The sequence below is a fragment of the Pagrus major genome, chromosome 6 (genome assembly GCF_040436345.1).
Source record: "Pagrus major chromosome 6, Pma_NU_1.0".
NCBI classification, from domain to species: domain Eukaryota; kingdom Metazoa; phylum Chordata; class Actinopteri; order Spariformes; family Sparidae; genus Pagrus; species Pagrus major.
Window position 1 is genome coordinate 6,764,655 of NC_133220.1, and position 12,824 is coordinate 6,777,478.

Below are 12,824 nucleotides of genomic sequence, written 5' to 3' on the forward strand. Positions count from 1 at the left end.
TCGGATAGCTATATATATATATATATAATTATTTTTGTCTGCCTTGTAAAGCACTGATTGCTCGTTTTGATAAGTGTTATATAAATAACCTTTATTATTATTATTATTATTATTATCAACCACACAAAATATGTTTGTTAACAGATTAAACCTTCATTGCACAACATGAGATTCATATAATCTAGCATTGAATATAACAATTACACAGAAAACTAGGATTTTCGACAAAACGTAGTGTTTGTAGTCCCAACTAAGAGCCAATCAGCTCTTTGATCAGGCGACAGCCAGGCGTTTCCCATCATGCCCTGCGGTCTTGCAGTCGGTGGAGAGCATGGATCTATAATATTACTAATTACTAATATTATTAATAATAGATCCATGGTGGAGAGCAACTGCGGCTCCTGGCTCTAAAAACCATAGACATGTAAACAGACGCCTCACTGAGCGGGTTGGCCCGTTGCTGCGATACGACGACGTCGCCGCCATATTGGATGTGGCAGATCTGATACAAGTGAATGGAGTGAACTTTACAAAGCTCCTTCTACAAAGTGCTGTAAGTTAATGTCTCTCATTTACACATTCACACACGTACGAATATATTCAGGAAACAGACAGGAACCAAAAACAACGTCTGTTACGTCCTCTGATGATTATAAACGTTAACTACTCCTCATATGTTCAGTAAACAGGTGGCACCAAACCACCGGATGTATTTTTATAATGTTTTTATGTGTTTACAGCTGCCAACGTTTGTAACTCTGCTACTGTGATGATAAATGACGGTTAAATATTGAATCTGTGTCTACAATAACCAGATCCTGACACGTAAATGTGATGTCTGTTGGAATAAAAAGTACCAACGTCGTTTTTACACAGTGATTTCTGATAATTTAAGTAATAAAATTAACAATCATGGAGACAAATAATTAAAAAGTCCGCAAATCAAGATAAGAAACTGCAACTGGCAGTGAGCCTGCTTTCTTTTCTTTTAGCAGTGAAGTGATAAACTCCATGACAGAACATTATAAAATAGGATATTGTATAAAATAACATTACATGGTAAAAAAAAAAAAAGTAAAGTTGCAGTAGACTACTTTTATAAATATGCACTATATATATAGTTTGTATTATTATTATTATTATTATTATTATTATTATTATTATTATTATTATTATCATCATCATTATTATTGTTATTATTACTATTTTTCTGCATATTCTTGACTTTGAATGGGAGCAGCTGTGACGCAAGCAATTTCCGGTCGGGGATTAATGTAGTGTTTCTGATTCTGATTCATATATTATGCAGTCAGTTGTCCATATTTAAGTCGTCTATGCTTATATAAGTCTATAGGCTCGTTCGAGATGAGCCAGGCCTGCGCAGAATCGATCACCGGCGACCACCGCACAATGCATGCCGGTTAGATTTGTGTCCGACTTGATCCCGACTTGCTCTGACGTCATGCACGCGCCGGCAACGATAACCTCACGAGATCAAGGCGGCCGCAGTTTTTAGAGCCAGGAGCCGCAGTTGCTCTCCACCGACTGCAAGACCGCAGGGCATGATGGGAAACGCCTGGCTGTCGCCTGATCAAAGAGCTGATTGGCTCTTAGTTGGGACTACAAACACTACGTTTTGTCGAAAATCCTAGTTTTCTGTGTAATTGTTATATTCAATGCTAGATTATATGAATCTCATGTTGTGCAATGAAGGTTAAATCTGTTAACAAACATATTTTGTGTGGTTGATAAAAATAATAATAATAATAATAATAATAATAATAATAATAATAATAATAAAAATAAAGGTTATTTATATAACACTTATCAAAACGAGCAATCAGTGCTTTACAAGGCAGACAAAAAGTACAAAGGATAGAATACAATGCCAGATACACACATATTCCCACATATATACTGTATATAATTACAAATATATATATAGCTATCCGAACGTGTTCTGCAAACTACAGGTAGCCTACAGGTGGATCTAACAGGATGTAAATATTTCTGTGACTTCCTGTATTTTCTTTGACGGCGGCTGGAAACTGTCCGACTGGACTGCAGCTTTTTGTCACCGCTCCCTGCTGCTGCCGCCTGGTCTCGTCCACCTTCCAGGCGAGGCGCAGTTCATCTCGAACGAGCCTAATGTTGGGCTACACGGTCGCGTGATTTAAACGTCACCACCACTAAGCGTCTTACTACACAGTTACTATACACGTTTTGTATAAACTGATAAATGTACAAGTTGTAAAGTTAAAGTTAGAATAGTTTGTAACTAAAGTCGGCCTGTAAAGACGAACTAGTGAGTAGATGAGTCTCCTGTTCGCTGTGATGACGTTTAATGTCCGCGACAACCGCTGCAGTCTCAATTAGACACTTGTTAGCAACCACTGTTTTTTACACACATAAGCGCTTTATAATTAAACTGTGGGACATTTAATGATGTATTTTATGTCGTAGAACAAAACATGTAAATATCTTCAGCCTGTGGTAACCACACACCTTATTTCAGGCATTTAACTGAAAACCAAATCAAAACGATCCGTTAACTTTGAGATGAGGGAACCGGAAGTGCAACAATACTAACTGATTTCCGGGTTTTGGGACTACAAACCATAGACATATATATATGTATATATAGTATATATATATAGACAGTTTGATTCATCTGGGGACGCAAAGTCCTGATATAATGATTAATCCACATTAAGAATAAACGAGCACAGACTCAAAGAAAGGTGACCAGGTGGTTTTATTACACTGTTTATCTTCTCAGACTGACTTCAGACCAGAAGATGAGTGATTCTGTGAAGGAAGACGAGGACGAGGCTGAGTCTCCAGGATCGAGCCGTCTGTCTGTGAAGGCTGACGGCTCTAAAGTTCATCTTCTCCAAAAAGTTAAAAATCGGTAAGAGGACTGACACTAACTCATTCATTGTTAGCTGATTATGTTTTGCCATTTGCTAAATGTTAGAGTAACATTACGCTTCAGGAATTGAAGAAATACTCTGTCAGACCTCCATATTTTTGAGCAGGTGTTGTTGGCAAATCTATTTCATAATCACAAGCTATAACCAGATCACACATCCTGTTGTCGAGTGTCTCCAGCAGCAGGATTAGCAGTTACTTACAACCCAGACTCCCAAAAAGTTGGGCCTTTGTGTAAAACACAAGTAAAACAGAATGTGATCATTTGCAGTTATTTTTCTGCTGTGATCACAACTTTAATTTTGACCCACAAGAAGTTCTCTAGACGTCTGTGACTGGTGTTGAAAATATTACTTTAATTTGAATCAGAGAATTTAAGAAGGATTCATGAGTTATGAATTAAAACGTCCTGGTGTTTACACAGATGGAGGTCAAAGTCTGCAGAATCCAGATCTGTGAAGGGTCACCGGTCCGATGAATATGCTCCAATGGCCAGGATTCAACGTAGACCACTATACACAAAGTAAGAGAACTGATACTAACTAATTCAGTGTTTGCTGCAAAACGTTGTGACACAGAGAATTAATTTGTCACATCTCCCTCTGAGTGTCTGTGACAGCTGTCACTGACTTTACAAACTTTTAAACCACCTTATTATGGACAGTAGCAGCACTTTGTGTTTTTAGACATCTTAAAAGATCTTAGTAGAGAATATAAGAAGAATTCATGTGTTTATGAATAAAAACATCCTGGTGTTTGCAGAGTTCAGTACAACAGTCCGAGTTCAGAGTCTGGAGAATCCGACTGTCTGTCTGTGAAGGCTGACGGCTCTAAAGATCATCCTCCAATGTTCAGTAATGAACCTGGACCCTCAGGAACAAAGTAAGCAAATGTTTTCACACTAACCTGATAGAAGATGATGCATCTTGGATGAAGACAAAATGTTGACTTAAAGTCTTAATGTATTGCATTTAGTGCCGAATGTATAAAATGGCACAGACTAAGAATTTACAGTAGCAGTTGCACAAAGTTAGTGAAGTATCTCATCACTCAGCAACTCTCAAAATGGATTCTTATGCCTCAGTGTCAGCGACCACTGTGGCCGAGGCGTGATGTTTCATGTTGTCCGTCCATCTGTCAGTCCCATTCCTGATCTCAGGAACTTCTTGAGGGAATTTTCTTACATCTGAAAACAAAACGTCCACTTGGACTCAAGGATGATTAGGTTTTGGTGGTCAAAGGTCAAAGGTCACTGTGACCTCACAAAAGAAAATTTTTGGCCACAACACAAGAATTAATGAGCTTATTGTGACAAAATGTAATGTGTAAAATGTCCAATATGATAAAATGACAAAGTGATGACATTTTAAATCCTGCTGGTCTACCACAGTTATTGTCAGGCTAGCTTGGCGTGCTTTTTTATAAGGAGGAGGAAGTCCCTCCTCCAGGGAGCGGTGAAAAATAGCTTCTGGGGACAAGCGCAGGGGGCGTGTCCCATAGTGAGATACCGAAACGAATGTTGAAAGAGACCCGTTAACTTTGAGATGAGGGAACCGGAAGTGCTAAAATACTAACTGATTTCCGGGTTTTAGGACTACAAACTACACCACTCTATGAACTCGACAATTTGATTCATCTGTGGACGCAAAGTCCTGATATAATGATTAATCCACATTAAGACTAAACGAGCACAGACTCAAAGAAAGGTGACCAGGTGGTTTTATTACACTGTTTATCTTCTCAGACTGACTTCAGACCAGAAGATGAATGTTTCTGTGAAGGAAGACGAGGACGGGGCTGAGTCTCTAGGATCGAGATGTCTGTCTGTGAAGGCTGACGGCTCTAAAGATCATCTTCTCCAAAAAGTTAAAAAACTGTAAGAGGACTGACACTAACTCATTCAGTGTTAGCTGATTATATTTTGCCATTTGCTAAATGTTAGAGTAACATTACGCTTCAGGAATTGAAGAAATACTCTGTCAGACCTCCATATTTTTGAGCAGGTGTTGTTGGCAAATCTATTTCATAATCACAAGCTATAACCAGATCACACATCCTGTTGTCGAGTGTCTCCAGCAGCAGGATTAGCAGTTACTTACAACCCAGACTCCCAAAAAGTTGGGCCTTTGTGTAAAACACAAGTAAAACAGAATGTGATCATTTGCAATTCTGTTAGCTGCTGTGATCACAACTTTAATTTTGACCCACAAGAAGTTCTCTAGACGTCTGTGACTGATGTTGAAAATATGTCTAAAATTACATTTTACATTACTTTAATTTTAATCAGAATTTAAGAAGGATTCATGATTTACGAATAAAAATGTCCTGGTGTTTGCAGACTTAAATACAACAGAATGAGACCAGCGTCTGCAGAGTCCGGCTATGTGTCTATGAAGAGAATCTGGTCTGAAGAATATTCTCCAATGCTCAGTAATGAACCTGGATCATCATACACAAAGTAAGAGAACTGATACCAACTAATTCAGTGTTTGCTGCAAAACGTTGTGACACAGAGAACTAATTTGTCACATCTCCCTCTGAGTGTCTGTGACAGCTGTCACTGACTTTACAAACTTTTAAACCACCTTATTATGGACAGTAGCAGCACTTTGTGTTTTTAGACATCTTTAATGACTTTAAGTAGAGAATTTAAGAAGGATTCATGTGTTTTTGAATAAAAACATCCTGGTGTTTGCAGAGTTCAGTACAACAGACGGAAATCAGAGTCTGGAGAATCTGACTGTCTGTCTGTGAAGACTGACGGCTCTAAAGATCATCGTCCAATGTTCAGTAATGAACCTGGACCCTCAGGAACAAAGTAAGACAATGTTTTCACACTAACCTGATAGAAGATGATGCATCTTGGATGAAGATTTAGGATGAAGACAAAATGTTGACTTAAAGTCTTAATGTATTGCATTTAGTGCCGAATGTATAAAATGGCACAGATGACTAAGAATTTACAGTAGCGGTTGCACAAAGTTAGTGAAGTATCTCATCACTCAGTAACTCTCAAAATGGATTCTTATGCCTCAGTGTCAGCGACCACTGTGGCCGAGGCATGATGTTTCATGTTGTCCGTCCATCTGTCAGTCCCATTCCTGATCTCAGGAACTTCTTGAGGGAATTTTCTTACATCTGAAAACAAAACGTCCACTTGGACTCAAGGATGATTAGGTTTTGGTGGTCAAAGGTCACTGTGACCTCACAAAAGAACATTTTTAGCCACAATACAAGAATTAATGCGCTTATTGTGACAAAATGTAATGTGTAAAATGTCCAATATGATAAAATGACAAAGTGATGACATTTTAAATCCTGCTGGTCTACCACAGTTATTGTCACCACTTCTACTGGAAGAGCAGTTTATTAGTGTTAATGAAAGCAGAGGAGCTGAAATAAAAATAAAAATATTCTCATTGCAGACTGAATGCTGGATTAAAAACAGTATTGGATTGGATTTCCAATCAAGAAATCAGTTCAGTCAAACAGGACTGTCTCCACAGAGGTACAGAGAAGAGTCATGTTTCTGAAGAGGAGCAGCTGTCTTTGGATAGTGACTTGTCCCAAGATCAACTTGAAAAGATCATCAGGTCCAGTACTGTAACTGGACCCTCAGACACAGAGTAAGACACTTTTTTTTTTTTTTTTACCGTAAACTGACCAGACTGAAGATGCTGTGTTTAGGATGAAGACAAAATGTCCTGCTAAATGATTTATATTCATAATGCAGAAGAAGTGCAGAGACTTAAGATGGACGCACTGAATTACTGACACTTATCCTGTGACAGACAAGAGACTGGTATGAAGGTAACTCCAGCAGCCTCTGAGGTGTTTCAGAGATCCTTTATTGATTTATTTAAGAAGATGGTAACAGTAACAGTTTGTTACAAAGTAAACCATCTTCCCAAGAAAATCAAGAAAGGATCTTTGCCAATGTTATCACTTTAGTTCAGTCAGTTCAGTTTTTCCTCCATGAGCCGTCTTTGTAAAGAAATTGTCAATACTGCATTTTGAATTCGATTGTTGACAGTGAAGGTTCATTTCCATCAATTTTCAATGTAACGTAGGAATTATGTAACTAAGCAACCGACCACAGAGATTATTCTGAAATGCTGCTAAATAACTCGTCTGGAAGGTGATTATTTTTCACCTATGTACATGTGGACTAGGCCTTAGCACCTCTCATTAAGTCTCCCTCTAATGATCATTCTTCCTCTCACTTGAGCCAAATACTTGAAAGAGAAATTTATACATATTTAAACTCTCTCACTAAGATTTTCTCTCCTTTCCCTCCAAGGAAGTACACAGTGATCACCTCTCCGGAGCAGCGTCAGAGGTATAAGAATGATTTTGCCACCTTGTACAGTGAGTACCAGCGTCTGCATGCTCATTTAGAGCTCATCTGCCGGCGCTTGACTGAGCTTCAAAATGAGTTTAAACAGGTCCAACAAAGCAAAGGAAAGGAGGAGGTAGATTCCCTGAAAGATGCACACAAATCTGTTCCTTGTGTTCCACAATACCCTGATTAAAAAGTGCCCCATTATATTTAACTGGTTCAGTTTTATTCATATCATTTGCCCTTTTGTGTCTCCTCTTCTCAGACAATCCAACATCAGTTACTTCAAGAGTATTGGAAAAGAAAAAAGGTAACGACTATCAAGTATCTTGATCATCATGTATCTGAGTACATTATCAGATTGTGACTGTGCTTTTTCATATCCCTTTCAGACTCATCCGAACTATACTCAAGGAAGGAGACACCTTGAATATCTACACAACAAAATGGAAAATATAAAGAGAAGTATTGCCATTTACGATCAAAGTCGTCTAAGGCAATTCTTGCCACTCGGCAGCCATCCTGGCAACGTCAACAGGGCTCCACCTGACAGACATGAACAATGTGAGTAAAAGCCTACAGGAATATTGTAAAGAAACTTAAACTGTTATTAAAGTGTAACTGTAAGATTGGCTGCTGTGTGTTAATGACACTCAGCAGCAGATCTTTTGCGTTGTTTTCTTTTCTGTTGGGAATGATGATGTCTTGTATTTGGTTTGCCTCAATGCTTATTAGGGATTGAATCTCTCTTCTTCATTGCCAATAGATAACGGCTTTGAACTGTGGACTTGGCTGTTAGAAGTTTATGAATGTTGGGTCACCAGGATGTGTGAAAGTTTGACATCTGCTGCGTCTCCATCCCCTAGATCCATCCACATCTGAGTCAGACCTCCCTGTGTCTTACGACATCAAAGAGGAGAGTAAAGAAGTTAAAGTGGAGCAGCTGTGTCCTGATGATCCAGAGAGGTCGAACCAGCAGCATCAGCTTCTGTGTGGAGAGGCTCAAAATACAAATGTCAGTTTTAGACTGGGGTTTCTTAGTTTCACCACAGCCAGAGTTTAGTATTCATTACCTCCTGCATTCTGTCCATCACAGTCCTGCAGGCTTCACTTGTGCAGGATAATTTCACTTAATGATGATAATATTTTTAACAAAGGACAATGAACTGATGAATAAATATGAAGGAGTGCATATAGACTAAACTGTACGTAACTGGGAGAGTTGAGCTGCAGTCTTTGCCCCCATCTCAATGTGTTTTAATTAACTCTCCCGTCCAGTTTATTTAACTAAGTTTGTGACTCTTTTAATTTTAGGACAAGCAACATTTCCTACCTGAACTACTAACTGAGTCTGGAAAGACATCATACAGGTAACAACACATCAAATGCTCTATAAGAAATGTACTACAGAGCGAGATTAGTGGATTAGCGAGGTATGTTGAATCTATTCTGTGTCACAAACCTGGCTCTCTTTTAAAGGTTCACTCTGTAGCTTTGGGGAAGACATTTTAATCAGAAGAGAAAAATCTTCAGTGACTTTTGTTTATGCCTAAACAAACTAAATAAACAAACTGTGTCCTACAGGTTCAGGTGTTCTGGTCCAGGTGTGTTCCAGTGTGAATCGACTGGACTGGTGTTTGTTATGGTTCAGGAGGCGGAGCTGCTGTACAGGACTGTCCAATGGGATGAGGGCCTCCTCAAATCAGCTGACAAGATGGCTGCAGGGCTGCTGTTCAATATCAAGTGTTCAGAGGATGCTGCTGTCACTCAGCTCCACCTGCCTCACTGTGAAGTTATGGATGGTAAGGACTTTATTGTTCTGTGTTAATAGAGTTTTGTTAGATTAGTCCTTTTACTGCCCCCTACAGGCTGCAGGGTTCATTACAGCCACAGTCTGAACAAACAACATCCTGATGATTTATACGTTCTTAGGGTGTGGTGCAATAGTCTCATCATATGTCCTTTCTTAACCCTGATTGAAACAAAAAGGAAGTTAAGTCGTGATGTGAAGGAGATTTCATCAGGAGAAACAAAAAGACAACTGCTGTGCTGAGAGAATCTGACTGCCCTTCATTTTTCATTTTGCACAGAAGTTGTACATTTTTATATTGTGACATTAAGTATGACTGAAACAATTAGTTCATTATTTTTTCAACAGGAAATTTATTTTGATTAGTGTTATTGCATTGAAGTTACCTTTCAGGCCCATCGACTCTTCACTGCCAAACTGTGAAACAAAGAAGAAAATGCCCCCAAAAAACTAAAAATTTACTTTTCAAGCAAAACTGGATGGTGTTAGAGGAAAGTTCACATCCACCAAATTTGTCACAACTTATCGTCTGAATATCATTTTAAAAAATAAACTATTTTCTTTTTATTTATTTTGCACAATTTTCATGTATTGTTAATTTGGACTAGCAGTCAATGTATCCTCCCCTTGTAGGAGCAAGGGCACAGTCAGTCACCGACTTCCCATCCTCCATCACTGAATATGTGTTCAATAAATTGCTCAACCTGGACAACAGTTGTACAAAGAATCAGCTCAATGTTCTGGAAAACTCAATACAATTAGGACTATAGTTGTAATGAGCAAAACAGCTCTGTGTTTTCACAGCTCCGCTGCCTGAAGGTCTGCTGTCTGTCGTCCACATCACTGGTGATGGAATGAACGTCCTCGAGCCGCTGGAGGTTACAGACACTCATGTGGTTGTCACAGTCTCTCACTTCTCTGCCTTTGGCATTGTGAAGGATTTTATTAAAAGGTTTTTGAACAGCAACAAAATGAGACCAGTTAGCAGCAAAGTCCTGCTGTTCCTCGGACAACCAAACCCAAAAACACAGAGGCGAAAACTCAACGTGTTTCTCCTGCCGAGGAACATCCATCTGGACGAGGTAAAGCTTCATGTTACAGCTGTCAGTCCAAACGTGTCTCCTAAAGGACAACTTTACAATATGTCTTACAACAACAGTAATATGTTCATATGAACACTGAGCAGCGTGTTCTTGCTGTAGTGACTTCTCCTGTTCATACTGGATGTTAAGAGATCCCTACATAATGTTCTTTCAATGTATGTGATGGAGGATAAATTTCACTGCCCCTCCACTGCAGCTCAACAGGGAAACCATAAGAGTAAATTTTACGCAGAACAAACTGTTGTGTTATTCAATCTTGTTTTGGTAACGGATCATTAAAATAATTTGCCACATTCACTTGTAAAAGCAGAGCAAGCAGCTCCTAGCTGCTCTCGTGTCTTGAATATCTGAAGTGAGTGGACCCTGATGTTTCATATTTTTGAATGAATGTATTGGTACTGAAGAAAGGATTGTTCAGAAACCAGTATCGAAGTCAAGGTACCACTATCGAGAGTGTTTTGAACGATTCCCAGCCCTAGTTGCAGCCCCACTCTACTGATGCAGTATATGATGGTACTTGGCGACCTACAAATACACTGATACTGATTTATCTGTGATGAGATATAATTGGCCTGTTAATGTCAGGCTCTACTGAGGAGAAACGGTTTACATGTTAAAATGTTCTGATGTCTCTTCAGGTGAGCAAACAGCAGCGATATACAGAGAACATCCAGGTTCCTTCAAAATGTAAACTCGTTGAAGATCAAAGTTACAGTCTTCACTGTCCTCAGGCCATTAAAATACAGCCTAAGGTGAGTATTTGAAACAAAAGTCTGTTAGTGCTGCAGCATGCTGACACAACTCATCATTGGACACTATAAAGATTCTGACACTTGGTTTTCAGAGTGCAGATTTCGACCTGGAGTTTGGACCAAATTACGACCCAACGTTTGAGGTCCGCCTGCCTACAAACACCGAAGAAGTGACTTTAACAGTCAAAGATCAAAGACAGATGGTGGTCTGGGAGCATGACGTTGATCTCACTGGTAAGACTTCATCCACCTGATGGAACAACAGAGAGGAATAGAATAGATTTGAAGCGGTGATGTTGAAGGGTGTGTGTTGTCTCTGATGCATTCAAATCTGAAAGGATGCAGTGAACAGTCCAGAGTAGACCTCATTAACATTTGGTGCCGATCCAGATAGACGGACCGATGCAGGAATGTTTTCCTCACTTTCTTAAACGTTGATGGGGAGTTTTTCAACATTTTGTAAATTTCTTTGGGAATTATCAAAAAAATTGGGTGTAATTAGGTGGTTGGAATTTCAGTTGAACTTTCTAAGAGTTTTCTTTAAGGGTGATGTTGGTTTTTAAAAGTTTTATCCCTGATATCTTCCAGATTCAAGCAGGAGAACTCCACAGATGAATGTCCGAGCAGAGGACGAGGTCCCAGCAGAGGACAATGTGCCGGCAAACGACAAGCTGAGCTCTATTCGGGCAGAGTTTGTGTCTGGAGTGTCTGGACCTGTTCTGAACCAGCTTCTGGATAAACTTTATCCGGATGTTATAAATTATGAAGAAATGCAGTCAGTTAAAACAAAACCGGTCATACAGGATAAAGCACGAGAGTTGATCGACACAGTGCGACAAAAGGGAACTAGAGCCAGCTCGGCCCTGATCGCTGCTCTCCGTAAGGTGGATCCAAATCTTTCCAGCCATCTGAAATTAAGCTGAAGAAAAATCAAGAAACGTGATGATGAATCTTTATAACAGCTGTTTAAGGGTGTTTTCACACCACATCATTTGATCAGGACCAAGGGGGGAAAAGGTGATGCATTTCAGTTCTGGTCCGGCTCCTGTTCACACTGACTTTTTACAAACGGACCAAGAGGAGTAAAGGATTGTGGTGATTGTCATCCTGCATCATCAGGTCCCACGTGGGGAAATCAAATTCTGGGGACTGCCAGAAGTTCATGCAGCACTTTAATGCTTCTAGTTTGTATATTTATTTTGTTTGGTGTTACAAAGAGCTCAAGAGGTAACTGATCATAAGCATTATTACTATTGTTGGACTGCAAATCACATGTTATGAATACTGATTAACAGGAAGAGATGAAAAGTAAGGCAGCTTGTACATAATTTGGGAGCTTTTTACTGTGGGATCACTGAAACACACTTTTAATGGACTGAATGAACCAACAAAGTAAACCGTAGGATAAAACCACAACAGTTTTAACAGCTTTTAACCTGTTAATCAGGGAAAATACCCATATACAGATATGTATGTGAGGAGTGAGGAGCTAACTGATTGGCTACAGGTCATTCAAAATGAATTGAGGCACGTCAGGGGAGTCTAAAAAAAAAAAATAACAATAAAAAAACCCAACACAAATGCAGTAAAGTTTACAAAAGTTTACACAGTTTGTGTATAAATGTAGCAACATTCAATATTTCTACATTCATATTTTTATGGATTTCTACTACATTTATATAAGTAAATATTTGTCTGCTTCAAAAATATATTTGTAAAACTTATATTTTTTATTTTATGTGTGGATTTGTTGTTTTTTTTTTTCATTTTTATACAATGATACATTTTGGTGTCTGTGAAATGAAATGTATTTTTATGGAGAGAGTAATGCAAGTATAAATCCTGAAATACTTGTCTGAGGCTTGTTCATTTATCAATACTGAGACTGA

General features: G+C 38.9%; 1 protein-coding gene across 1 annotated transcript; it reads left to right on the forward strand.

The window, feature by feature from the left end:
• The first annotated feature begins 9,045 nt into the window (after positions 1-9,045).
• On the forward strand, positions 9,046-12,137 carry LOC140998643 (uncharacterized). The gene is made up of 5 exons (XM_073468987.1): positions 9,046-9,072; positions 9,869-10,162; positions 10,822-10,935; positions 11,028-11,169; positions 11,524-12,137. Exons 1-5 carry the CDS (start codon positions 9,070-9,072, stop codon positions 11,856-11,858), a joined length of 888 nt encoding a protein of 295 aa, XP_073325088.1. The 5' UTR covers positions 9,046-9,069; the 3' UTR covers positions 11,859-12,137.
• The last annotated feature ends 687 nt before the right edge of the window (positions 12,138-12,824 follow it).

Excerpts from the sequence above, each read along its gene's own strand:
- LOC140998643 (XM_073468987.1), top strand. Across the intron at positions 10,163-10,821 it reads GGAACATCCATCTGGACGAG|GTGAGCAAACAGCAGCGATA; the intron begins GTAAAGCTTCAT and ends ATGTCTCTTCAG. Across the intron at positions 10,936-11,027 it reads CCATTAAAATACAGCCTAAG|AGTGCAGATTTCGACCTGGA; the intron begins GTGAGTATTTGA and ends CTTGGTTTTCAG.